This window comes from Camelina sativa, chromosome 5 (genome assembly GCF_030686135.1).
Source record: "Camelina sativa cultivar CO46 ecotype springtype chromosome 5, ASM3068613v1".
NCBI classification, from domain to species: domain Eukaryota; kingdom Viridiplantae; phylum Streptophyta; class Magnoliopsida; order Brassicales; family Brassicaceae; genus Camelina; species Camelina sativa.
The window spans coordinates 41400656-41426798 of record NC_141884.1 but is presented as its reverse complement, the minus strand read 5'-3'; the positions used below and the strand labels follow the sequence as shown (position 1 = coordinate 41426798).

At 36.0% G+C, this 26143-nt stretch overlaps 8 protein-coding genes across 9 annotated transcripts; 4 read left to right on the top strand and 4 right to left on the bottom strand.

Annotated features, from left to right (window-relative positions):
• Nucleotides 1-499: 499 nt before the first annotated feature.
• On the bottom strand, nt 500-1199 carry LOC104788628 (glutaredoxin-C14). The gene has a single exon (XM_010514392.3). It carries the CDS (start codon nt 1093-1095, stop codon nt 787-789), a length of 309 nt encoding a protein of 102 aa, XP_010512694.1. The 5' UTR covers nt 1096-1199; the 3' UTR covers nt 500-786.
• Nucleotides 1200-4610: 3411 nt separating this feature from the next.
• Nucleotides 4611-5249, bottom strand: LOC104788627 (glutaredoxin-C11). Its single transcript, XM_010514391.3, has one exon. It carries the CDS (start codon nt 5169-5171, stop codon nt 4860-4862), a length of 312 nt encoding a protein of 103 aa, XP_010512693.1. The 5' UTR covers nt 5172-5249; the 3' UTR covers nt 4611-4859.
• Nucleotides 5250-7197: 1948 nt separating this feature from the next.
• On the top strand, nt 7198-8930 carry LOC104788626 (OVARIAN TUMOR DOMAIN-containing deubiquitinating enzyme 5). Its single transcript, XM_010514390.3, has 3 exons — nt 7198-7322; nt 7677-7780; nt 7886-8930. The coding sequence occupies exons 2-3, from the start codon at nt 7686-7688 to the stop codon at nt 8778-8780; spliced, it is 990 nt and encodes a 329-aa protein (XP_010512692.1). The 5' UTR covers nt 7198-7322; nt 7677-7685; the 3' UTR covers nt 8781-8930.
• Nucleotides 8931-9934: 1004 nt separating this feature from the next.
• On the top strand, nt 9935-10602 carry LOC104788624 (monothiol glutaredoxin-S6). Its single transcript, XM_010514388.3, has one exon. The coding sequence runs from the start codon at nt 10021-10023 to the stop codon at nt 10327-10329; it is 309 nt and encodes a 102-aa protein (XP_010512690.1). The 5' UTR covers nt 9935-10020; the 3' UTR covers nt 10330-10602.
• On the bottom strand, nt 10578-11238 carry LOC104788625 (uncharacterized). Its single transcript, XM_010514389.3, has 2 exons — nt 11091-11238; nt 10578-10909 (listed from the first exon to the last, which is right to left on the bottom strand). The coding sequence occupies exons 1-2, from the start codon at nt 11138-11140 to the stop codon at nt 10717-10719; spliced, it is 243 nt and encodes an 80-aa protein (XP_010512691.1). The 5' UTR covers nt 11141-11238; the 3' UTR covers nt 10578-10716.
• LOC104788623 (peptide chain release factor APG3, chloroplastic) lies at nt 10903-14373 on the top strand. Of its 2 annotated transcripts, none has more exons than XM_010514387.3 (15): nt 10903-11606; nt 11693-11749; nt 11821-11901; nt 11982-12039; nt 12129-12232; nt 12332-12383; nt 12530-12579; nt 12838-12903; nt 13028-13192; nt 13293-13365; nt 13443-13575; nt 13679-13736; nt 13834-13881; nt 13956-14039; nt 14125-14373. In XM_010514387.3, exons 1-15 carry the CDS (start codon nt 11448-11450, stop codon nt 14203-14205), a joined length of 1269 nt encoding a protein of 422 aa, XP_010512689.1. In that variant the 5' UTR covers nt 10903-11447; the 3' UTR covers nt 14206-14373. The 2 variants fall into 2 exon arrangements, with proteins under 2 accessions (XP_010512689.1, XP_087308648.1); XM_087452522.1 differs by having other exon boundaries at nt 11356-11606; nt 12530-12583.
• Nucleotides 14374-14422: 49 nt separating this feature from the next.
• Nucleotides 14423-16234, bottom strand: LOC104788622 (transcription termination factor MTERF15, mitochondrial-like). Its single transcript, XM_087452523.1, has one exon. The coding sequence runs from the start codon at nt 15816-15818 to the stop codon at nt 14631-14633; it is 1188 nt and encodes a 395-aa protein (XP_087308649.1). The 5' UTR covers nt 15819-16234; the 3' UTR covers nt 14423-14630.
• A 2607-nt stretch (nt 16235-18841) lies between these two features.
• Nucleotides 18842-26141, top strand: LOC104788621 (cysteine-tryptophan domain-containing zinc finger protein 3). The gene is made up of 12 exons (XM_010514384.3): nt 18842-19603; nt 20163-20235; nt 20317-20447; nt 20529-20885; nt 20963-22131; nt 22269-23991; nt 24076-24239; nt 24326-24486; nt 24571-24731; nt 24872-25481; nt 25573-25701; nt 25809-26141. Exons 1-10 carry the CDS (start codon nt 19502-19504, stop codon nt 25067-25069), a joined length of 4239 nt encoding a protein of 1412 aa, XP_010512686.2. The 5' UTR covers nt 18842-19501; the 3' UTR covers nt 25070-25481; nt 25573-25701; nt 25809-26141.
• Nucleotides 26142-26143: the final 2 nt, after the last annotated feature.

The following is a 26143-nucleotide window of genomic DNA, read 5'->3' as shown; positions in this document are numbered from 1 at the left end:
ACCTCTCAACTTCATATTCTATATATCGAGTCATTGAGAGAGATGAAAAAACGTTATTGGTTTATAATTATTATACTTGTATATATGACAATATTCAATAGACATATTTCGTCTGCTCAGAGATAATAATACTAATTTAGTAGACCAAAAAATAAAAGGAGCTAGTAACAATTAATAATACAATACTAACAAAAATCAAGAAAATAACCACAGTCTTTACTTTTAGACGTTCTTTTCTCTTCTTTGGATATTTACATTCTGTTCACTAGCTACCTTTTAAAACAAATATCTTCCAATCAATATAATACATCCTTCCTAAATATACATGTATCGTTATTTCTTGTTAGTAATTTCAAAATGTCTTCATGTTTTATCATGTGATAAATTAATTAGTCTGATATCATTTTCAACGACCTCCAAAATAATGTCATTAAAATCATTCAGAGAAAATGTGACTGGCTAATATTATTGGGAATGCAAAAGTTAGAAGGAAACACAATACATAATCAACATATATATATATATAGGATCAATAATTTTTCCAATAAAATAGATAAAACACATCAGTACATCCACTGATTAGTTGAGCTGGAAATACAAAGCTATCTAATTGATTTCTTAGGCATACTTAAGCTAGACAAAATATGAAAACTAGCTATATATAAATAAGAACCTGATACACATTTACGTGTGATCTTCCCATCGTTATTCTCACTATCCAGTTCACATATACTAAATATATATAAATATTGGTTGAGCATATATATATATATATCCATTGTTTTTCTAGTTGTGAAATGACTGATAGGGCTTGATCAAAGGAACGAGAGAGCCACTTAGGTGAAGCGACATGACATCGTTGGTCGAACCCACGAGCTTGCCACTTACAAAGACGGCAGGAACGGCGTTGGCGCAGCCAAGACGGACTAAGGCCTTTTCGATCTCACGGCAGTCAGGATCGTTGTCGATCTCGTGGATAGTTGGTTGAACCCTAAGATCACGGAAAAGGATTTGCACGGCGTAGCAGAGACAACATGAGCTTTTGGTGAAGATCACAACTCCTTTCTCTGACGACATTCTCATCACCTTGTCCATGATCAGATCCTGATCCGAGGGCTAAGGACGATCGAAAAACTATATATCTCTAGGTATGTATAGCTTTGATGTATGTTTTTCTTTCGTTAGAAACTCGATGATCTGCTTGGGCTATTTATAGGAAGGCAAGTAGTGCAAGTCTTTGGACTGGTCTTTTTTTCTTTAAACAGGAAATAATTTAATTTTTAAAAAATAAAAATTCAGATTCCCTTTGAAGAATTAAAGCGGCTTTGCGAGAAAAAGACCATTTGTTAATGTTCTGTTTTGGCTGAACAAGTTGTAATATATATGATTTCATTTTTTTATATTGCATAATATCGAAGAATTGGTACGATAACAGTAAATTAAGCATACGATTCGGGGGGTTATACATTGTAACGATTTCGAATCTTTGTGTCAGATAGATGAACAGTGTCGCATTACTGAATCTCATGGCAAGTGAGTGAGCGCTACGCGTGTGTTTTCGTAAAAATGCTTTGCACATATGGGCCGTATATTGTATATGATTGTATGTCATGTCCTACACTTTTTATGACAAATAAAGATATATTAAGATCAGCTGTAGTTAATCACGCAGCAATGAAATTAGGTAAGTTTGTTTTGATCTTGTCGACTATACATAATTTTGAAGAGACCGACGAAAAGCTTATATAGCAAAGGGCAAAGGCATGTCTCTGTCCCTTAAATTATATAGCTTTCGTCGACATGAACGTCAATTAACGGACACGACAAACTAGGAGTGGAGTTTTTTCTTTTATTCGCTTGATATATATATTGTGTCACTACAAAAATTACTTGTGATTTAACCTTAAACTAACAACATGCATCATGTAAAATGCCAAAATTGTACTTGGTGTTGATAAGCATGATATTCTATTATATTTTTTTAAAGAATTAATCCATCCATTTATTTACAAAAAAAAAAGAATTAATCCATCTTTTAACATTTGTATTTACATTACTACTTTGTTTAATTTCTCTAATTAATAAATATTTTCCTATGACCATGATTATTTACCTTTGATATATATTCGTCAATAACAAATTTACCTTTGATTTAACCTTAAACTAACAACATCATGTAAAGTGCCAAAGTTGTACTTTCTCTCGTTTTTAAACAATTTGGTTGACCGGTGTTGGTGTTGAACTGTTGATTAGCCGGATGATATTCTATTTTTTTCAAGAATTAATCTATCTCTTAATATTCATATTTACATTACTACTTCGTTTCTTTAATTAATAAATACTAGATTAAGACCCGTGCTAAAGCACGAGTTAAAATTTATTTTATTTATATTGTAATTTTTATATTAAATATAATTTATTTGATTGTTTTTAAATTTTTTTTAGTAAAACGTTATGCAGTAAAATCATATGCTAAATATGATGGCTTGAAAAAGACACCTATTTTATAAGTTTTATATTGTTAATGATTCTAAATTAGTACCCGTGCTATAACACTGGTTAAATTTTATTTTATACAAATTTTTGTATATTTTATATTTTAAAATAAAAATATAATATGTTGTATTAGTTTATGTATGTGGAGTTATTTCAACAATGTATATTCTACATCATGATTTGAATGTCATTATAAGACATAATTTTGTAAATTTAGTTTTTAAACAGCAAGTTATTATATTATGAGTAATTTAATATATTGTTATACTTTTTGTTTTAATATACTTGGTTTCTTGAAATTCTTTCATATTATAGTGACATATTATTGACATTGCTATAACAAATCAATTATAGTGTTTATAGTTTCTAACTTTTATATCAAGTTTCAATACTTTAAAAATATTTTGAAATAAATTATTTAAAGTTAATTATATTATATAAATTATAAAATTCAACAAAACAATATGAAATTGAATTTAAATATTCAAATTTTTACCTGTTACTTTGTAAAATTTTTAATTCAATAGATATTAATTTTAAATAATAATATTACTAAAGCTTGAATATTTTATAGATTGAACAATTTATATTTGTTTTTAAAAATTCAACTTATGGTATATCCGGAAATCAAACTATTTTTAAATTTTAATAAATAATATGATTTTTTATTGTTTCACAAAATAGACACATATATAAAAATGAGAGGTGAAGTATAATGATAATTAACAAATTAATATGTTAAGTTAGATATCAAAATTTTTTAATATAAAAAAATAATTTAATATGGTAAGTTAGATGATATCATTGTGGAAAAAAAAAAGTTAGATGATATCAAATGATCTCTTTAAGATTTTTGGAAATAAATTAAAGTTGCACCCACTATTTAAATTGTAACCAACTAATCTATTACTTATTTGTAATCAACTTATTAAAATTATATAGTCTACAAAACAATGTTGTGTAATTCCATTTTATTATAAAGGGATGTTCTTGTGACATTCATATTTACATTACTATTTCGTTTCTCTAATTAATAAATATGTTCTTGTGATTATCGTTCAGTCTTTTTTACAAAAAATTGATCTGATTAGATATACCGATCGACAAATAATAGACACCATTGTAAAGCCAAATTACTGCGAAACTATGTGGGGTTGTCAATATATAAACGCCAGATTCCTCCGAGACCTCATTAATTATAGCTCAGTGATTGAATCCTTAGGCGAAAAAAGAAGAATGAATAGCCAAAACGGGATTCGAACTTTCGGTAATCGATCATATATATCTATCAACTACATGTAATACGTAGTTGAGTATTCCCTTACTTATTGTGCGCCCCTACCACCAACTTGCTTAAAGACTAATATTCGTTGCTCATCACACACTTACACTCATGTTTGATTCTGCTCTTGCCGTCTCTCTACAAGGACGTATCTACATACGTGTAGAACGGTCGTCCAATCGCTGGTATGTATGTATCGTATCATTATTTTGCAAAATGTTTTTTTACGTAATACGTACCCTGACGATATCTTACGTATAGAACAGAATTAACTAACTGCAAAAGTTTGTTTACTTTGTATATGTTTCGTATGTACTCACCAACCAAAATTTTACGATGATTTAAGTGGTCGAAACAAATTTATAGGAGATTTCTATTTATTTATTTATATATATATATATATATATATATATCTTGCGTCACCAAATGATGGTTTAATGTGTAAACATTTTTGAAATCGTTCTATCACTCCATAAAATTTGCAATGCAACGTGAATCTTCGCAGACCACATGATTTAGACTTTTAGTTAGCGTTGTTCTATATATGTTCCGATGACTTGTGGGTGGAGCTTTTGAAGTGTATGAGATTCTCTCTTTTTTTCGATTCACCAAAGATAAGGGATCCTATAGTACTCACATACGTGTATGATTCGTTCTTGATAATCATCCTTTGTCTTGTCACGTCGTCGATCTATCAAATTATCATCCCGATACTTTGCTATTAGATAAAATATATACTCATTCGTTATAGTACGATAACACTAATCTCCATTCAGTAGTGGTATTTGAGTTTACTCTTTACGTGGAAATCTACACTAATGTTACACTGTGCTTAAAGGTACAACTTGTCTTTTCTTCCGTACAACGTAAGTCAACATACATATATAATATACATCGATACATGTATATAAATTATTATAACATAGAAATCCATGCGAAGGAAGCAAAGCATTTTAATACATCTATGCTCCCTCCCGATTATGTATATATAAATGCGCTTTTAGCACATCGATTAATTATTGACAGTGCATACATATACATATATAGATAGATGTATACATACATGCACGATGATCGGAAGCTATAACCATATGGCCTTAGCGTCTTTAAGCATCTGCTTGAGCGAGCCGTCGACGTGGAACGAGATGATGTCTTTGGCTGATCCGATGTACCTTCCTCCAACGAAAACAGCTGGAACCGCCGGGTTTGATGAGCCGAGGGCACGTAGAGCGCGCTCCATTTCACGGCCTTCAGGGTCTTTGTCGAGCTCGTGGATCGCCGGACTAGCTCCTAGTTCGTAGAATAGCGTCTTAATGCTATGGCACATACAACATGAGCTCTTTGTGAATATCACCGCCGCTTTCTTCGACGACAAATCTCTTATTCTCTCCATTTGCGATGATCAAGAAAAGTTGGTTATCAAGTGTTGTTTTCTGTGATGAGAAAAGCTTAGGTTGTGTTGAACATATGCTTGGATCAGCCGTTATTTATAATGGTTATTGTGGAAGATTTTGGATTATTTTATTTTGGGCTTTTCTTTCGATAATAAAAGATATAATGGATAAAAATATAAATATACCCCACACTAAAATATATTGTAATCGAAGCACCCCCACAAACAAAAATTTCCTAGAAAGAGGCTAAGTTCTTTGTGATATAATTTTGGATAAGAAAAAATGCTTACCCTTATGATTTCGGTGATGGAGACACTTGTTCCTATTTAGTTATTTTTTTTGGATCATTTTTAATGAAATTATTCTTACAATGGACTTATATATAGTAAGATGGGACTAATTAAAGTTATAATCTCACAATATATATTATATCAAAAACTAATAGAAAGACGAGTTATATCATTTTCGGTCCATGGCTGTCTTTGGCAGTAGCATCACGTACCCAAAACATTTATATGTTATTCCTTTTTTTATATAGTGGAAACGTGGAAGGTTAATAATTTGCTGTAATGTGGCATGAACAAAAAGGAGATAGTTGATGCGTTTTGTTAATAAATATAATGTCATTAACATATTTAATTGTACCTATAATATAAAGTCTAATTACCTGAAAAAGATAAAGCCATTACTAGACAAAATCATCTCGTATATGTTGGCACTAAACGTGGACGACAAAAATCTATATGCAATAATAATTGGTAGATAGATGCATGAATTTCGTAATAGGATTAAATATATATTATTATGATTACTAAAGCCTAAAAATGTCTATACACTATGTTTCCAATATATAATTGTTACGTTTAAAATTAAATTTTTGAAGTGTATGCAAAGAGAAAAGAAAAAAAGAGCAGAGATTTGGTGGTGAGTGGTGACTGTTGCGTCATCTTTGACATGGAGAAAAATCTGAGATAAGAAGTTTATCCAAATCTGACCCCACTCCACAAATCATACATATGTATAATATCTGTGCGTGAGTAATAAGGAATAAATAATTTGACAATGTATAACAAAAAAGTTATATATATTCCAGTACATAAATGATATATATGTAAATGTGTGTGTGTAAATGAAGATACTAGCCTATCCATGTGTCGCCTACTTGTTTTGTTTCACTGTAACCCATTTAGACACATATTCCTTCTTTCTCATATACTGAAATCGACTATTTTATTGAAATTATTGGGTTGACATTTATGAAAAGAACCTTTTACGTTCATTGTTGTACAGTAAACAGTCAAACCATCGGTTCGAAAATCATATGTTTGCCAATCCAATGCGATCCTATTACTATTGGGTTTGATAGATATATATAACCCATAATAAGATGGCAAACACATTTTGTTCTTGCCAAATAAGAGTTGCCCTTTCCTAGCGTTTTATGGCCAAATATGCTTAGGCAACCAAAACAACAGTTTAAGTTTTAAGACACTCACTCTCCTCCACTAGGCCATCCGAGAATCGATCTTCAGACAAAACATATGAACATTTTTCGTATTTAAATTTATTTTAGTCTTATTTTAATTTACTATAAATATAAATCATTATTCTTATAAATATCCTCGCCTATGTAAATATAGTAGGTTAGATTTTAATATTTCCAGTTGTCGGTTAATTAAAACTACGTGGCTCCTCATGCAAGTTTTTGATATTTTGTTATTTTAGGTCACGCCCACATCTCGACCGTCCGTATGGATTCGTTTTATCGATTGATTCTTTTTAACTTTTATCCTTTTTTTTTTTTTGTAAATAACCAAAAGCGTTGACAGAATAACATATCGTCGTCACTACTTGCCAAGATTTTAGGTTCCAAACTGATTCGATAACACACGATAAATAATGATATTTTTTCTTTTTTTTTTTAGAAAATTCTATAAACCTTCTCACCGACAAAGAGGGTTCTGTGGATTAAGAAAGCCCACAAGGCTCGCTTTGATAAGGCCTTTGGACCCATACTTTACGTCCATCATTAACATTAGCCCATTTTCTTTTTCTTGTTCTTTTAGTTTTAATGCTTTTGTCGCCTGAGAACCGTAAACCCTAAATTACACTAAGCTTCTCGATTCTTCCCTCTCCTACGATCAAAAAAGGTATGAACTTGGAACCTTTCTCTCGCGTCCTCACTGTTTGATAATTTATCCTTTTTAATTCAACGCGCGCTCTAGCTTTTCTCTAATATATAGAATGACATAAAGTTTGGTTTTTTGTTTGGTTCTGGGTTATGTTCTTCTAGTGTTAGGTCTCAGTGAATTTGGTGGAATAATTCTTTAAGTAGGGATGGTTTGGTCTTGTTTCTAGAGCTATTGTGTCCTTTGGATTGAATTTGTCTGCAGGTCTAAACCAAATTGGGTTTGCGGGGTTGTTTGTCACTTGTTCACTTGCTCTTCTCTGAAAGTTCTTGGTATCTCTCTTATCTTGACATTGTAGCTTGTTTATATCTATAGGCTTCTCATATGGCAGACAGTAATACATCTGGAGATAATGTATCCGAAGAGACCTCCTTGGATGCTTCACATGAAACTGTTGATGAGATGCTTGCTCGGCACAGGTAGCTTTGTTTGGATAATTGACAATGCTTCTTGCTTTTTTCAAGTTTATATTATTAAACAATATGAGTGATTGATGCTAAGTTTTGATGTTTTGTCTATTGCAGGCAAGAGATAAAACAACTACAGAACAAGGAGACAGAGTTGAAAAAGGCAGCTGCTAAAGGAAGCAAAGCTGAACAAAAGGCTAAGAAGAAGCAAGTCGAAGAAGACATCTCGAAACTCTCGACAAAGCTCAAGGAGAAACAGTTGAAAGAGCTCGGCTCACAAGGTTTTAGCAGCGGCAGCAGCAGCAAGAGCATTGCCAAGGACGAAACTAGTGAGAAAAAAGGAGACATGGACACTCTAGTGAGAGCTATAGCCGGAGTCTCAGTCACTACTGCTCAGCAAGAGCACTCAAAGCCCAGCAAGAGCGTGAAGAGGCGCGAGAAACGGGCTAAGGAAGAAGCAGACAGAGAGCAGAGAATCAAAGAGGAGCAAAGCAATGTGACTAGTGATCGTATGATTGAGAACCAAAAGCTTGAGAAGAAGCTTAAACCATTGGGACTAACGATCAGTGAGATAAAACCAGACGGGCATTGCCTTTACCGTGCTGTTGAGAATCAGCTTGCCACTCGCTCAGGCGGTGCATCTCCCTACTCATACCAGAAGCTAAGAGAAATGGCTGCTTCCTACATGAGAGAGCACAAACCAGATTTTCTCCCGTTTTTCTCGTCAGAAGCTGTGTCTGAGTCTGAGGGATCTGCTGAAGAGCGGTTTGAGAAATACTGCATAGAAGTCGAGTCAACCGCGGCTTGGGGAGGTCAACTGGAGCTTGGAGCGTTAACACATTGTTTGAGGAAACACATAATGGTGTTTTCCGGATCGTTTCCAGATGTTGTAATGGGCAAAGAGTATAAATCCAGTGATGACTCGAGTCTGATGTTATCGTATCACAGGCATGCTTTTGGTCTCGGAGAGCATTACAACTCCGTCGTGCCCATCCCCAACATCACCGGATGATGATCGACTTTATCTCAAGCTTTTAAGAAAAGTACTTTTGTATCAAAATTCTTTCTTCGTTAAGTGTTTGTTGGATTTGAGAAAAACAATCTGTAACTTGAATTTTTCCTTTGGTACAAGGGCGAAGCATAATCTATTATCTTCTATACAGTTACAGGTTTTTTCAATTACGTAGGTACGGAGAAAATGACACTGAAGAAAAACATATGACCTTTGAACAATTTTGCGAGCCAATTGTTGGCAGACAGTTCTAGAGATCTAAAAGGGGGGGAATATAAGGTACACACAAGTTGTTCCTTCGGAATCTTTGGGATTTTATCACTGCAAGAAGAAAATCAAGAAAACAAAAGATGAAGAATCTATGCTTATTATCACCCATAAATTTTGCTATTTCAATCATGGTGAAAAAATGGACACATGGCCTTATCACGAATCTGCCAAAGATTCTTTCATTTCTGTAGATTTCCAAATCTGGTGTCAGAATCATGCTTTCAAAACGCAATGAACAACAACAAAGACTCTTGAGAGTTACTTAACCAACTCTCACATTTTAGATAAGTTGTGTGATTCAAACTTGAAAAAATGGTTATCACAATAAAGTTAAAAAGCAAGAACTGTGTTTGATAAATCACTTACTTGCTCTCTAGACTCCAGGTCATACTAGCAGAAAAGCAGCTCAAAGACGAGCTTTTTTCTTGCTTTCCGTTTCTTTAGAGCCTGAAACTTGTGGGGAATCTATTGTTGCTTGAAAAGATAGGCATCTAACTGGATAAACCATAATCCAATCTCCACCTCAGTGGATGCATCAAAAGCAAAAAGATATTGCAAAAAAAAAAAAAAAAGCACTATAGATTGTACATGATCACACTGTTGCATACCTCCCCTGGATCCGTGGATCGTGGATCATTACAAACCATATGGCAAGGATATTTCCGTAATTAGAAAAAAGATTACATGAACTGTATATGCAACTTGGTCCTGATATCAAAATCGAAAGAATCTAAGTTCATGCAGTTTTTAGAGAACGCCAAAGGACACATCACTAGTAAGGAAGTAAAGTAGTGACAAAGATCTGATTCATGCAATCTTACCACCCTCTACATATCCAACTCTATAAATAGGCTTACTTTGTAATAACATCAAAGCAAAAAAAAACAAACATAAAGATCCTTTTAGTTCTCTCTCACACACACAGTCACACTAAGTCCTTACATTTGTATCACCATTACTATACATCAAAATGGAAAGCGTTAAAAGTTTAGTTGCAGACAAACCAGTGGTGATCTTCAGCAAAAGCTCTTGCTGCATGAGCCACTCAATTCAAACACTGATATCAGGGTTTGGGGCGAAGATGACAGTCTACGAGCTAGATAAATTCTCAAACGGTCAGGAAATCGAGAAGGCATTAGTACAGATGGGGTGTAAGCCCAGTGTACCAGCTGTGTTCATAGGACAACAGTTGATTGGTGGTGCTAACCAGGTAATGACTCTCCAAGTGAAGAACCAACTAGCAGCGTTGCTAAGAAGAGCCGGAGCCATATGGGTATAACAGAAAGACAAGAAAGTTCCAAATGCAAACTAGGATAGAATAAGATGAGAGAGTGATATATAGTTGTTTTTTTGCCTCTTTTTTGTGTTTTTTTCTTTTGGGTCGGGTTTCGAGTTTCTACAATGCACGGATATGTTTTCAACAAGTGCAACTCTGTAGTTACACAACCCTAGTGCTAAGATCAAGAACTTGTATTCTCAGTTACTATACTTGTTATAACAATCTATGTAAAAGCACTTTACGAGGAATAAAAGAGAAAGATTTGCTTTTTCATTGATCTCTCAAGATTGTTCAACAAGATGAAATGCCTTTTTTATTCACCAGCCATTAAAAAAAAAAAGAAACACACAGAAGTAGAGATTTTTACTCACTTCTTCTTCTTCATCTTCACTTATAAATGTAATCTTTTAAAAGGCCATTCGCATGCTCTACCTCGGAATGTCTTCTCCAACTATCAACAGCTCTAGACACTGTAGCTTTCGCCTCTCGAATCTCTTGAGCTGAGAACTTGTGCTCTATGATTCCCAAAGGTCCAGGTTGAAGAACATTGATCACCGTTTCAGCTTCTTTCTCGAGTTGCCTGTTTGTAATATGAAACCTTAGTGTATTTCACCATAATAAATACACACACAAATATAGATCTTTCCTTGTACCCAAGTTGTAATCGAAACGAAAATAAACCTAAATTTCAATTCGACGAGATACACAGATAGAAATCTGATAGTACAACAAGGAAGAGAAGAGAAAACAAATGGAGGAACCTGAAGATCCCGGAGAAGGGTAATGCTCTAGCGATCCTGTAAATCGACATCGTCGCCGGCAAAAAATACGAAATTGAGGACCCGACCACCGACTTAACAGAACCTAAACGGGAGTCGATTACCTCCGGACGTTTCAGAAGTTTTCAGTTTTGACTTTTGAGTCATAGCTTCCATTGGGCCAAGTGAACTAAAAATGAGAATTAATATGGGCCTCAAGGCCCAGTAAACCAAAGGGTTTCTACTGTGGTGGCGAGGATGGGTTAGTACTAGCAGCCAAACACATCTCTCATCATCTAAAAGGCTTATCCGGCAACTCCCGCGCCACTCGTCTTCTTCCACCTCTCTAGAAGAAGAACGATGAATAGCTCGATGACGACGAATCCTACGGGTCGAGCCTTTCTTCATCTTCACTCTTTACCTTTCACTTTGCGTTCGAGGCAGTCACCGGCAGGAGTATGTCTAGCCTTGTGGCCGCCTTCTCCGTCTCGCAGGACTCGGCGACTCGTCTGTATGGCCGTAAGTGATTCTTACTCCGAATGTTCGTTTTTTTTTTTTACAAAGTCTGTTAATTGTTGGATGATTTGTCTGTTTGGGAATTTTAGGAACCTTACCTCATTAGGAAAATGGAGTCTGTTGAGAAGACATGGAAGGAGTTGTCGGTATGTTCTTACACTTCTTGCATTATTGGGTGTGTTTATTTTTTTTTGTTCATCATCTTATGGGTTTGTAGGTGAAACTAGCAGACCCAGATGTTGTTTCGAATCAATCTGAATACCAAAAACTGGCACAGTCCATGTCCGAGCTTGATGAGGTATTTGCATATTCTTTTACTGTTTAAATTTGCAATTTTTTTTTCCTAGGGTTTCTTAAAATTGACTACTTCAATTGTAGGTTGTATCAGTCTTCCAAAGATTCAAGGACTGTGAGAAGCAGTTATTAGAAAGCAAAGGTATCTTCTTCAAGTCTTCTCCTTTATTTTTTCCTTTGCTTTTGATTTTGTTTACCAGGAAGCTTGTTTTGATTGGTCTATTGCTTCAGTTTTGGCGAAAGAGGCTGGGGATGATGAAGATATGGCTGAAATGATAGGAAGTGAAATCGACTCTCTTTCTAAAGAAATTGAGGAGCTTGAAAAACAACTTAAGGTTTATACCCTTTTCCTTCAGCAATCTTAAACTAGGCAATGCTCTATTTGGCAGCTGATTCGGATCCTTAAGTTGTATCATTGTGTTTGCTTGTGTCAGGTGTTACTTCTTCCTTCCGATCCTCTTGATGCCAGAAACATATTGCTCGAAGGTAACTGACTAACTCTATCTTGACAAATAGTATCATTTGTCCAACACTAGCCTTTTTTCTTGTAAAACTGCCTTTTGCTCGCACTTCTCTCCATTGTTATACTTATCTACTTCTGGACAAGTCTGAAATCCTAGTTCCTTCTGCAGTTAGAGCAGGAACTGGTGGCGATGAAGCTGCAATTTGGACTGGTGACCTTGTAGGTACATGCTTTCCTTTATTTGATTTCTTCTGCCACCTCTATCTGATTCTGATGTCTTCTGGTCGGGAATGCTTAGAATTTAAAAGAAATAAAGCGCAATCTGATGGTAGTTCACCATTTTATTTCATAAAAAAAAAAAAACTTTCAAATGTGATTGTTCCTATATTTCATGGCTAAGAGAAGCAAGTACAATAAATGAAAACTTAGAGATTCTACAGTGAATCAATCTACCTTGCATTATTCTTTTGCTTGCAGGTGCGGATGTATCAGAGGTACAGCGAGCGCAGCTCTTGGAAGTATTCAATGGTTTCATGCTCAGAGGTAAGATGCTCTGGTTTTTCTTTTGGCATTTTAAGGAGTGTGTTATAAAAAATTGCCGTAGAGCATAACAACTTAGAGACATTTTACTCACACATACAGCTTTTGATCTTCTTACTTTTATAAGGCTGAACATGGGGGTTGCAAGACGTGTGTGATGGAGATTAAAGGAAATCGTGTCTATAGCAAGCTCAAATATGAATCTGGTGTTCATCGAGTCCAGCGTGTTCCTCAAACAGAAACACAGGGTCGTGTACACACTTCTACAGCAACTGTAGCTATCATGCCAGAGGTAAACTAGCTTTCACATGTTGCATTTTTCTATATGCTGATTGAAACTTGGTAACCAGTACAAAACTGTCATCTCTGCTTTGTTTCTGTTGTTATTATAGGCTGATGAAGTGGAAGTGGTGATTGACCCAAAGGACATTGAGCTTACATCTGCAAGATCTGGCGGCGCTGGAGGTTATGCTAAAGACATTCACTTTCTATTTCTTTAACATTTCACTTGCTAATAATGCTGAAAAGAGGTTTTGGTACAGGGCAAAATGTGAACAAGGTGGAGACGGCTATAGATCTATTCCACAAACCATCAGGTATACGCATTTTCTGTACAGAAGAAAGGACTCAGATTAGGAACAAGGCTCGTGCTTTCCAGCTTCTGCGAGCAAAACTGTAAGCAACATTCAAGGAGCAATCTCTCTGCTCTTCTTCTTCTTCCTCTATCAATTCCCACTTTAGCCTTTTCTTGTTGATACATTATAGTTTTATATATTAGGTATGAAATAAAAGTAAGGGAACAACAAGAGAAGATAAGGAATGAAAGGAAATCTCAGGTCCACTTCATTTTACTATTCCCAGAGTCTATCTAAACTCAAGTTGATCATCGAATATTTATCTTATTCTGTTCTATGTCAATTCTTATGGAAATAGGTTGGGACTGGAGCTCGTTCAGAAAAGATAAGAACATACAATTATAAGGTAATACACGGATTCAGTGCCTTGCTTTAAAACATGATGAATTCTGTTTTGCTTATAATGTCTGAAAATTACAGGACAGTAGAGTGACTGATCATAGGCTAAAGATGAACTTTGCGCTTCCAACATTTCTTGACGGTGCCTTAGAGGACGCAGTGCAGGTCCTAAACCTTAAACTTTTATGTTACCTTTATATTAGTTAATGTGGCGGACCTTAAAGAATGTTTTGTATAATTCTTATTGCAGGCTTGTGCTGCTTTGGAGCAAAAGGAACTCATGGAAGAACTCTCCGAGTCTGTAGCTGCATCTTCTCCTACTTATGGATAAATCCTGAAACTATACTCAAATGAAAACTTTGTACACACATCATAATTAAGATTTTTGTTGATTTATATGTATCCTTACATATGAATGATTCTATGAACAATTAGCTGTACTGGTGGGCATAACTGATTGGACCAAACCCAAACCGAGTTAGACAAACCATTCTAAAAACAAGAATTTGTAAAGTTATTACTTTTGCCGGAAACACTGATTACAAAGGTTCGCCATGCAAGTATCGTAGCCTGATTGACATTAATCTGAAAACTGAAGAGAACTAGCTCATTGGTTGTCTACACAAAACTGTCTTCAAAATGATGACATGAGAAACATTATGATTTTGACAGCATCAATCAAAAACAGATGACAATAATGTCATAATTCACATTAGAAGGAAACCTAAGAGAAACAAAAATAGCTATTCTGTTCTGTCAAGGGCATGGCTGGAGAGCAGAAACCTGCTGAAATTTCCGAACATACTTATCGACGAACACACAATCTTTAATCTTAAGAATCTGGAAATAGTTCAAATCTTCTTTCTTGACAAACCCTTTAGACAAAAGCTCAGAGATGACAACGTTCCTTGGTTTGATTCTCTTCTCCAAGCTCAAACCCAAAAGAAAAGGTTGCATAGCAATGGCACCAGGCGGGAGACCCACATTGTTAATGAGGTAATCCATGGTTCCCGTTATCTTCTCATCCGATATCTTCACACAATTTGGGAATCTCATGAGTGCCGCCACGCAATCATCTTTAGACCAACCAAACTGTTTGTACAGTCCAAACTTGTGTTCCACAGCGAACTCACTAACATGAAAAAAAACCAACATAGCATGAACGAAATACATCTTTTTGGGGTCAAAACCAAAGCCACGAACTCTGTTTAGGACCTCGTTGAACTTTCTCTCGGAGCAGAAGAACACGAGTGGACCATTTTGGACAAGTCTCTTGATGCTTTGGTCCCGGACTCCAAGATCCCGACAGAGGGATAGCCGTGTAGCCAAGTACTTTGCAGTGTCCAATGTGAAAATCCAATACCCACGTCTCAAGCATTTAAGTACATTCTCTTGCTCGCCGAGTATGCTCATGAGGGCATCATAGCAAGGGATCAGCCTATTGGTCAAACTAAGGGACAGCGTTGTGGGACAATTTGAGATCAGTTTTGCAGTATCAGAACTCGATAACCCGATTGAACGGAAAAACATGAGCTTTGGTAAGAGCACAACCTCTGGATTCACTATCAGAATACTTGGGAATGAATTGACAACCCTAATGATCTGCTCATTGGTGAAGCCACTGTTCTTGAGCAGTGTGAGTACAGAGTCTGGTCTTTCTGAAGATGACAACTTAACGAATCTGGACTTTGACTTGGCAGATTCCAATGACAACCCACATGAGTTCACGAGATATGAGACAGTAAACGACTTTAACCATGGTCTCTTCTCTTTGGCGACCTCCTCTGTTTCCCCTTCTGATACTGAACACAGTGTTCTACTACTCAGTAGAAACCTTAGCTTATGAGTGAGAGACTGCGAAACGGACACAGAGTCTCCGGAATTAAACTGACGCGAAGAAGATATCAGACAAAACCGTCGGCAGTATAACAACAAGTTTGACATGATACATAAAAACCCTAAATCCTAAACTTCTCTTCCAAATCTCTCTCTGTAAAATCGAATGTGAGAGCAACAAGCGCCAGGGATTTAGGATTCACCAAAATTATAATAAAATCCTAAAAAAAAAAAAAATAGATCCGTTTTCTAAGCCCAAATGCATTGGTTCTGGAAACAAGGAAAAGAAGAGGCTCACGGAGATGTTGATATTGCCAACAGTAGATTGATCCCGTTAAGAAAAATCTCGCTGGCGTTCGTTAAGCCCAAGTCCTGGCTGGCCTCCGCTTTTAAAATCTTTCGCTGGTGTTTTGGCAAGCTCAGGCCCTTTTGGGAGGAGGAAGAAGATGAATCAGATGATAAGCAAAAATACCATTCTGCCCCTCATTAACGTAAAATGTTTTTACATTTATTTTTCTCGACCAGCACTTATCTCTTTTTATTTGATAGGAACAATTAAGCTGAAAGATACTGTAGTAACGGACAAAGAAAAAAAAGACACATGTGTTAGTGAAGTTGGTGAACGAAGATGTGTTCGAGAGCGTGAAGAGCACGCATTTAACGTGTCTGACTCTTAACTTCGAGAGAAATATCTTTTTGACTTTGATATGAGAATTATTAAATGTGTGGACGAAACTACCCATTTACCGACTCGTCTGCTTTACTATTTTTGGTCCCTTATCCACACGAACGATGGGGTAATTTCGTCAGTTTTTGGTCCTCAAGCTTGAGTCATCCCCACTTGTTGTTACTTGCGATACCTTACCTATCGTGATGAAGCCAAAACTGCTTGATACAATTTACATTATTTTACAAAGACTAAATGATATATTTTACTTAAAATGCGTAGATGCATCATGCATAGGCGATCTTATGTATTATGTGTTATAAGTACGATGTACTTTCAACTTCATAGCACGTGACATTTCCGTATATACCAAAGCTTCGCCCGCTGAGTAGTGCAACCACTTTCTTACGCGTCAAAGGATAAACCTGTTTTGTAGATAGTAGTTTTGTCTCTTTACGTTTTTGTTTGTTTGTTGGCAACCAGGGGCGGATCCACGTTCATTAGAGGGGGTGCAAGTGCACCGGATAGAAATATAAAATGTTTAGTTTATGCATGTTAATTAGTATTGTAAGTAGCTTAGTGGTCATTGATGCACCACATACTAATTGAGATCAAGGGTTCAAATCCCCATGTGATAAGTCACCTCTCTCGTATCATCATCATAATATGAAATTCAGAAGAACCTAATGCTGTGCGTTACTTAACGAGCATTAAATAGCATGTGAGAGATTTGCACATTTTTTCTCGAAGCCATACAGAAATTAAACCATCATAATCACCGAATTAAACCATTAGGTAACACAACTTAACCATTTTTTTTTTATTCGTATGGCAGCAAGCCAGCAACCATTTTCTTGTGCATCTTATTTTCTATAAATAGAGCATGCTATGTAGATATTAATGCTGCATTTTTACATACAAAACTAGATTATGACACCGCGAGGTAAGTTTTTTGTTTTGTTAATGTACTATTTTAATACTAATTTTGTTTATGTACTCTTTTGTTAATTTTAGTGATTTAGTATATAATCCGCGGTATACCGTACATCAATTTTTGTTTAATACAATCTTAATTAAATCAGTTTAATTTGACATATTTTATATTAGTATTGTTGAAATAGTAATGAGGATTTAACCCATATTAAAGTATCATATTAATTATATATTTTTTTAGTATTATTAATTTAATCCTGTCATGTCATATAATCCGTCATTAATATAACTCATTTGTGTTATTCTGAAAATTTAATAGGTTTAAATACTCATAATTTTAGACTTTTTATAAAGTTTAGATATATCAATTATAAATTATAAACTACTTAAAATTCTATAATTTAATATATACGATAAATTTACTATATATGTATGTTGTACATACTTTTTATATCAATTGAGTAATATATGTTTGTTTACAAAAAATCAAATCACATTATATGCAGAAAATATATATTTTTATTAACTTTATGTATTACATGATGATATACTACATTTCTAATTTTAAATAAAAAGAGATGATAGGAGATTTTTTTTTTAATCTGAAATAAATCTTCTAAATATCTATATTAATTTTAAAACATTATATATTTAGATATTTAAAATATTTTAATTGTGTTTGGTTAGTAGAGAGAGTTAACTAAACTTGTATGGATATGAATATAAAAATTTAATGATATTTAATGGTAAATGTTTCCAAAAACATATTTTAATCAAAAACTGCTGAAAAATACTATTATAGATTCTATATACCATAATAATAAATTTAGATTGATAATGATATATTTGAATTTATTTATACGGAGATATATAACGTTATATCACATAAATGCATAGTAAATGGAATATAAAGATGTCAAAATCAATGGGGGAATGTGGGTACATTTACAAGTTTACATGTACTTTATGAAATTTAGACACATAACAAATACAATTTTTGAATTGAACCATAAATATATATCATTAGCTTAACGTACGTATGTTTGATTCCACAACTAAATGAGTCTGACTATATTAGTGAAAAAAATGTGCAAGACAAAATATTAACAGTTAAAAAAATCAAGACACCATCTTTCCACGCGCCTTTGTATAGTTACATATTTCAGACCACTAGCAAAAAGCTAGTACAGATATTTGATCTCATAAACCAAAAAAAAAAATGAAAGTGAAAGATCAGTTTATTTTCCATCATATTATTATTATTATTTTACAATATCATATATTCCCTCTGTTTTATAATATAAGTTGTTTTGGAGTATATTTTTTATTTCATAATATAAGATATTTTTAAATTTTTATTTAGTTTTTTGATTAATTAAATATTTTATATTATTCTCTTTATATTTTATAGTCTTGGTTATGATTGGAAAGTAGACCGTTAGTTTTTAATCTGCGTATTTAGTTAAAACATTTTATATTTTGAAATGAGGTATATTTTAAATATTCTTATACATTTGTTACTTTGATTATGTTTGTTACACGTAGAGAAGAAAAAATGGAAACATAATAAATAAAAATAAATAAAAGAATAGGGAAAAAAATAAACCGCGGCTGCCCTATAACCAAAACCCGGGAGATTCTTCTTACGTTTTCGTTTTTGGTTGGGTTGGGTTGGGTTGGGTTTGGATTAGGGCTGGGGGTTGCTTAATTGATTTTACCCAGCGACAAAGAGAGAGATCGATACTCTCTTTTTTTTTCTTTTTGTGATCCTTTTGGGGGAGAGGCAATTAGAAATAAAATACACACAATTCTGCTTTCATTCGATCCGATTGTTTTTTTTTTTTTCCTTCAATTGAATTCGCCGATACTGCTGTTTAATTGTTTGTTGTTTACATCATAATAATTCTGGGTTTCTTCTACTTTTGTCTGCTGTGTAATTTCGCTTTGATCGGAATTTTAATAAATTCGATCCTTGTTAGAGGTTGTTCGATTTGGGTTTGATTCGTTGATCGGGTGGGATTACACTTTTGTGTTACGTTGTCGTTTTTTTCTCTAGGGAGGAGGATTCGGGTCTGATTTGATTTTTTTTTTTTTGGGGAGGGGCTTTGGGTGATTGCAATGTTACAAAGGGGCTAGGGTTGTTTAACTCTAGGGTTTTCGTTCGAGGTTAAGCTACTTAGATACTTTAATCATGGAGGAGTCTGAACTTGAAGAAGGAGAGGCTTGCTCTTACAATATTACTAACGATTACGGTGGTGGTAGCATAGACCCTGATAGCGATCTCTCTTACATTGTGAGAGACCTTCTTCTTCTTCTTCTCAGCTTATCCTAGGATTTTTATTTTATTAAGAAAACTGGAATTATGAATTGTGCAAGTGTTAATAATAATAATGTTGCAGTGTTTTTCTGTGTTACCTAGTCTAGTCTCTTTGAATTATATTGCATCATCACTTTGACTAGGGATATATACTTGTGTTGTATGTGTATGCAGTTTATATGGTAATTATACTTTGTTTGGTAGTTCCATTATGATTCAATTGTAACAAAACACCACCTTAAATTGCGCATTTTAGTTTGGTCAAGTGGTTAGACTTCAAGGATTATTATCTCTACCCTTCTATTTGGAATTCTTTAGTTTCCGAATTCGCGCATTGATTTTTTTTACATCTTATCGGTTACAATTTTGCTGGAAATGTGTCCACAGAGAGATTTTGAAAGGCTTTTTTTTTGTTTTTTCCTTTTATATTCACTTCAGTAGTATCGAAACATAAGTTCTGTTAATGTATCCTCATCCTAGAGTATAATTTATGTTTCGGCTGTTGACTTCATTTTTCTATTGTTTAATTTTGAAGGATGAGAAGCTTCATCACATCCTTGGACACTTCCAGAAAGACTTCGAGGGCGGTGTTTCAGCAGAGAATCTTGGTATGTTAGATGTGTGGCAGCAACTTTTCTTCTTGGTTGGTCCACAAAGTGTGAAACTAGTCCTTTGAATTTTGATTACAGGGGCGAAATATGGTGGCTATGGCTCTTTCTTACCAACTTATCAGCGTTCCCCTGTTTGGTCTCACCCGAAGACACCAGCAAAACCTCAGAGTTCTATAGGGACTAGATCCCCAAACAACTTACTAGGAGAGGTATATTGTTTCTCTTTGTCTGCGTTTTGCTCTTTGTAAATGCGGTAATGCTTACTCTCTTACCTTATTTCCTTCTCTCAGTCTCAGAGTGGCAACGCAGCTTCGTCTAGTGTTCCTAGAAAGGCAAAATCTGGGCTTACTTCTTCTGGAAACCCCAAAAAATCAATGAAATCCAAGAAACCCAATTCTAGTTCCAGACAGGAATCTGCAATCAAGAAACCGGGTGTCTTCAGTAAACAGAACTCTCTGAAGTTTCGGATAAAGGTGGTATCAGATGGTTTATCCACGGAAAAGAATGCTGCTGCGATATACAGTGGCCTTGGACTTGATGTCTCACCTTCTTTGTCATTAGATAATAATAGTCTTTCAGGTAGTGAAGGGATGAATGGGGAACCTCAAGGTTTTTCTCCTATGGAGTCTCCCACCAGTATTCTTAATGTGAGTTTGTTTTGTGACACCAATACTGAAACAGTCTTCTTTGTATGCTTATCGTGCTGATATATTCTTATATGCAGGTGATGACTTCCTTTCCTGTGGATCATTGTCATTTGCTATCTCCTCTCTCTGATGATCTGATTCGATTCGTTGAAAGGGAAAAATCAGAAAAGGAATATAAGTATATATCTCCACCCAGGCTTTTCAATGAGAGTTCTTATGGTATGGCGAACGTTTTGGAACCTCAGAAGGCTGGAGAGAAACCATCAGTGGAGAAGAAAAAAAAGGTTGTGGAGAGGAGCAGCTTTTCTGCGGAGATGAATGTTCGCAGTAAGAAGGGCCTGTTCGATGGAACTGATACCACTGTCAAGGAGTCAATGGAAACAAACACATCATATCCTACTGCTGCGGAAAGAGAAACAGCCAGTAGTAAATTATTTGATGCATCCAAGGAAAACTACAATGGCACTGCTAGGGGCGAAATGGTGGGTGATGGCAACAGAAGATTGTGGGGTCTAAATAGCCATAAAGATCTTGGGACGCATCATGAGAATCCAAAGACTAGTTCTACTGGAAGTGTTCGGGAAGACAAAAAGACTAAATTTGGTGACGATGGTGCTTCAGGATACCCAAGGAAAGTTGGCAAATACAAAGGAAGCAAGGCTTCTGAATCAGTCAAAAAGGAACCGAGTGCTTCAAAGCCGAAAAGTGGTCATAAGGTGGAGCCAGAACATCCTTTGAGAAAGCTGAAGTATGATAGGACAGAACAGGAGCCACAGTCTTCATCAAAGTTCAAGGAACAGCAAAGCTCTGTCGTTTTTGAGACTAAGATGAATGGTCAAGCTGAGAAGAAGGAAGTGGCAGCCTTGAAACCACAAAAAGATGGCAAAAAAGCAGAGGACACTTACAAAGACTTTTTTGGAGACATAGGGGACTCTGAAGAAGAAGAGGAACAGAATTGTTCATTTGCAGTAAAAGATAGTCGGATGTCAGAAAAGGGACTTCCGGCCTTAGAAGATATGCCTGAAAAATCAAGCTTCCCGCTGGCAGAATCTATGAATGTTGGTCCTGAGCCAGTATTGAGAACACTTGGTTCTGATGCTTCTCTTCCGAAAGCAAATCCGGAGATCGTACAAGAACCCTTGTATTGGGTTGCTTGTGACAAATGTGAAACCTGGCGGCTTCTTCCTTTTGGCGTCGTCCCAGAAGACCTTCCTGAGAAATGGATGTGCACAATGCTTAATTGGCTGTGAGTTTTTTTTCTTTCTCTTTTATTGGTCCTATTATTTTGTCGGTGTGATATATGAGGTGATCTGTTTTTGGTCCTACTTTTTTCGGAATGAGGAACTAAGAAAAGTTGAATCTCTTTATGATAACGTGCTTTAGGCCTGGACTGAACTATTGCAATGTTCCTGAAGAGGAAACAACGAAAGCTCTGTATGCAATGTATCAGATCCCTGTCCCTGAGAGTCAGGCTCCAATGCAGAGTAACCCCAGTGGCCCTAAGCTTCAGTTTAACCAGGGAGATGACAACACAAAGAAGAAGAAAAAGGGTTTCAGAAAGATAGATAATGGAAGGGATAAAGAAGGTTCTCGAACTGCAGAAACTAACAAGGCCATCCATATATCGGCAAGAAATGGTATTCAAAATTCGCATGGACTTAGGGATTTGGCCGAGGATGCGAGGCAAATAAAGAAACAGAAAGAGAAAGGAAAAACTGTGGATCACCACTCTGATGAGTCGAAGACCTTGAAGGTGAATAACAAAAGAAAAACAGATCTAGACAGTTCTATGCTGTCCAAAAAAATGAAGATTGAAAGTTTTCTGTTTCCTGATGAACCTGAACATGGAAATGGACGTCCTACCTCGAGTAGCGGTGTCCCTGTCACTTCAGCAGATATAAAGCCCAAGCCTCGAGTCTCCTCCAAAATGCCAAAAGAGGAAGGAGGGGCGTCAGACACGGGAAATAGCAATAGCACTGGGGGAATTAAGAAGAGGAAAGTGAGAGAAAGCCATGGTTCTAGGATTTACAGCGAGGACGAAAATCATGAGCGAAAGAAAGCTCGAGTTCGTAATGAAGAAAGAGAGCCTAGTTACTCTCAAGGAAATGGGAAGTTGGAAAAGAAAAATAGAAATAATTTGAAAAGAGAGTATGGACATGTTCAGAACTCAATCGCAGCCACCTCAAGTTCTTCTAAGATTTCTGATTCTCATAAACCCAGGAACAGCTCCCAGGAAGCTAAATGTTCGCCTGTTGAGTCGGTGTCTTCCTCACCTATGAGGATTTCCAACCCCGAGAAAGGTATATCTGCGAGAAAGAAGAAAGAAGAATCTGATGATGCTAACGTCGTTGCAGCAGGTAGTTTCAGAAGATTCTCAGATGGTGAAGGTGAAGATGGTGGTGGGAGTGATAGATCGCAAACGCGGATGAAGGACAAACATGGATCCCATGAGTCTTCCGTGCTTGATGGTTGGGATGATAAAGGATCTTTGAAAACCAAAGAGCGCGTTGATCCTTCTCTCGATGCTAATTATGAGAATGGTGGCCACAAGGATATACCTCGAAAACTGGATCATATTGTTGGTGAAGGAAAGCAGTCTAGCGATCATCATCGACGTAGCAATGATTCATTGGCAAAGAAGTCAGGAAAAGGTTCATCTTCTCGGTCCAAAGACAAGAACCAAAGCATTAGGTCTGATTTACGGGATGGTCCGAGACATATTGAAAAGAAAATATGTGATGGTAGTCCTGACAGTAGAGCAGATATGGTCGTGAGACCAAACATTCCAAAACCTTACGACTCCGAAAGAGTATCAGAAAGGGGTAATAGAGATAGAGCAGATTTAGCTTCTCCATCAAGGCCACCATCCAGAGGTGTCCAAGGGGATTCGTCTATGCTTTCTGTCCGTAAGAAAGTCGATAAATGCAGCACATCAGCTGGAAATAATAATATTCAAGCTGATGATGTGACAAAGACAACAGCCCAAATAAGAAGGAAAAGTGAGCCTTCTCCAAGCCCCTTACGAAAGGAAGTAACATATGCGCAGGCCGCCCATAATACTTTAAAAGAAGCTAAAGACTTGAAACATACAGCTGACCGTCTCAAGGTTTTCCTCATAATTCAGTTGCAGTGTAATCTCTTTTCTCTTTTGTATTCGCTTCTTATGGTCTTGCTTTTGTTGTTGTTGCAGGGTTCTGTATCAAACCTTGAGCAGATTGAGTTTTACTTCCAAGCTTGCCTTAAGTTTCTTCATGGTTCTTTTCTCTTGGAGATGAGTAGCAACGAGAGTGCTAGACAAGGAGAGACAATGGTCCAATCTATGAAGATTTATAGTAGTACAGCGAATCTTTGCGGGTAATTTACATTTGTGAGGAAAAAGGAAAAACATCGTTCATTCCTTCTTTGCCAGTTGTAAGCATTAAAACCTTTTTTCGTGATAGATTTTGTGCCCATGAGTATGAGAAGTCTAAAGATATGGGAGCCGCTGCTCTGGCTTACAAATGCATGGAGGTCGCATATATGAGAGTGGTTAATTCCTCCTACACAAGTGCTAATAGATATCGAAATGAATTGCAGACTTCTCTGCAAATGGTTCCGCCAGGTAAGCTAAGTTGGAGATAGCCAAATTAATTAGCCATGTCTTATAATTCTTTCCCATTATAATGCTCTTGTCACTGCTGTTTAGGTGAGTCTCCTTCATCTTCGGCCTCGGATGTCGATAACGTGAACCATCCAGCAGCAGCAGACAGAGTAGGCACCTCAAGGGGCATCAGTTCTCCTTTAGTTGCTGGGAACCACGTCATTTCTGCGCAAAACCGCTCTAATATTCTACGTTTGCTTCAATTTGTAAGTGTATTAATGCCCCTTGCAAGTTCATCCCCCACAGATTTGTTTGTTAATTGAATGGAAGATGAGTGATTAAAACCAGGAAAGTCATAAAACATAGGCCAGTGTGATTAATCTCGGCTACACCCTACTGTTTGTAGGCTCAGGACGTAAATCTGGCAATGGATGCCTCAAGGAAATCACGTGTGGCACTAGCAGCTTGTATTGAAAACTTGGGGGAGGCCCAACAACAAGGAGAGGGTATTCTATCCATTAAAAGCGCGCTTGATTATAACTTTCAAGACGTGGAGGGACTGCTACGTTTAGTGAAGCTTGCAATGAAGGCCAATGACCGGTGAAAGACAGAGAAAATGAAGTAACTAATTTGCAAAAACTGAGAAGGGGCTAAGTTCTGATAAAAAGTCACTGCTGCCTTGCTGCTCTGGGTCCATTTTCCATTCATTCACAAACGGCATTTCAGGATTTTCTTTGGATCCCGTAGTCATGTGTACAAACAAAGAAGAGTTTAGTTGACAGAGTCCGCTTTGAAGACGTTTCTGGTAGACCAAGGAAGGATCTTGGCATTTGACTTATTCAGATGCTTCTCTTATTCTACCTAGGAAAAATTCACGAAGGCAACATCATAACAAGCTTCATTCCCAACTAATTACGCAAGAACCATGTATGGATTATACAGAGCAATGAAGATGTAACTTCTGGTACTGGATTTTCTATTTCCATGACAGTGAAAGATAGTTCTCTCAGTATCAGGTCAGTCATCGATACATCAATTGCAATATCTTTTTGGTTCAGTAAGTTCTTCTTCTGTCTGTGCTAATCTAATTTGGATGTGTTTCTGCAGATCTTAAACTGTTCTCATTCTAAATAAGCCCTGTAGGGTATTTACAAAGAAAGGATATAATAAGATTACAAGATTTGGAGTTATAGTAGCTTTCCCTGTACTGGTGATAGGCTTTCTAAATTTTAGGAGGTACGAAAGAGTTTCATCTATTCTTTTGCCATTTTTTTGAAATGATCTTATATTTTATTTACTCAAACTCAACTCTGATGTCCGTTTGTTGCTCTTTCTCTTGGCAGTGTTGTCTTCTTTTTTTGTTTGTAGATAAAGAAAGTATAAGTTACAAATAGAGTTTTGCCGTCTTTCTCTGCCGGAGGAGCTTTCTCAGTCACTGGTAACTTCCCGATCTGATTTTCAGGTGAAGTTTTCTGTTAAAGCTCTGAAATAGGCTTTTTGGTTCTTGTAGCTAAAACAATACGTTTGTTTTTGACTGGAAATTCTCGACTGAGTGTATATGTATGTATGCCTCCTCTGTTTTCAGTGGCGTTAATGTATAAATTGTACATTGTTCATCAAAGATGATGGATATTTTATCTCAATATAGATAACTTATATGAGTGGGAATTTTACAATC

Coding starts and splice junctions, on each gene's coding strand:
- LOC104788624 (XM_010514388.3), top strand. CDS start 10,021: ATGGAAAGCGTTAAAAGTTTAGTTGCAGACAAACCAGTGGTGATCTTC.
- LOC104788623 (XM_010514387.3), top strand. CDS start 11,448: ATGAATAGCTCGATGACGACGAATCCTACGGGTCGAGCCTTTCTTCAT. Junction 11,607..11,692: donor GGCGACTCGTCTGTATGGCC/GTAAGTGATTCT, acceptor TGGGAATTTTAG/GAACCTTACCTCATTAGGAA. Junction 14,040..14,124: donor CCTTAGAGGACGCAGTGCAG/GTCCTAAACCTT, acceptor TTCTTATTGCAG/GCTTGTGCTGCTTTGGAGCA.
- LOC104788625 (XM_010514389.3), bottom strand. CDS start 11,140: ATGTCGATTTACAGGATCGCTAGAGCATTACCCTTCTCCGGGATCTTC. Junction 10,910..11,090: donor CCCTTCTCCGGGATCTTCAG/GTTCCTCCATTT, acceptor TATTACAAACAG/GCAACTCGAGAAAGAAGCTG.
- LOC104788627 (XM_010514391.3), bottom strand. CDS start 5,171: ATGGAGAGAATAAGAGATTTGTCGTCGAAGAAAGCGGCGGTGATATTC.
- LOC104788628 (XM_010514392.3), bottom strand. CDS start 1,095: ATGGACAAGGTGATGAGAATGTCGTCAGAGAAAGGAGTTGTGATCTTC.
- LOC104788621 (XM_010514384.3), top strand. CDS start 19,502: ATGGAGGAGTCTGAACTTGAAGAAGGAGAGGCTTGCTCTTACAATATT. Junction 20,886..20,962: donor CTCCCACCAGTATTCTTAAT/GTGAGTTTGTTT, acceptor TCTTATATGCAG/GTGATGACTTCCTTTCCTGT. Junction 23,992..24,075: donor ATACAGCTGACCGTCTCAAG/GTTTTCCTCATA, acceptor TTGTTGTTGCAG/GGTTCTGTATCAAACCTTGA.
- LOC104788626 (XM_010514390.3), top strand. CDS start 7,686: ATGGCAGACAGTAATACATCTGGAGATAATGTATCCGAAGAGACCTCC. Junction 7,781..7,885: donor GAGATGCTTGCTCGGCACAG/GTAGCTTTGTTT, acceptor TGTCTATTGCAG/GCAAGAGATAAAACAACTAC.
- LOC104788622 (XM_087452523.1), bottom strand. CDS start 15,818: ATGTCAAACTTGTTGTTATACTGCCGACGGTTTTGTCTGATATCTTCT.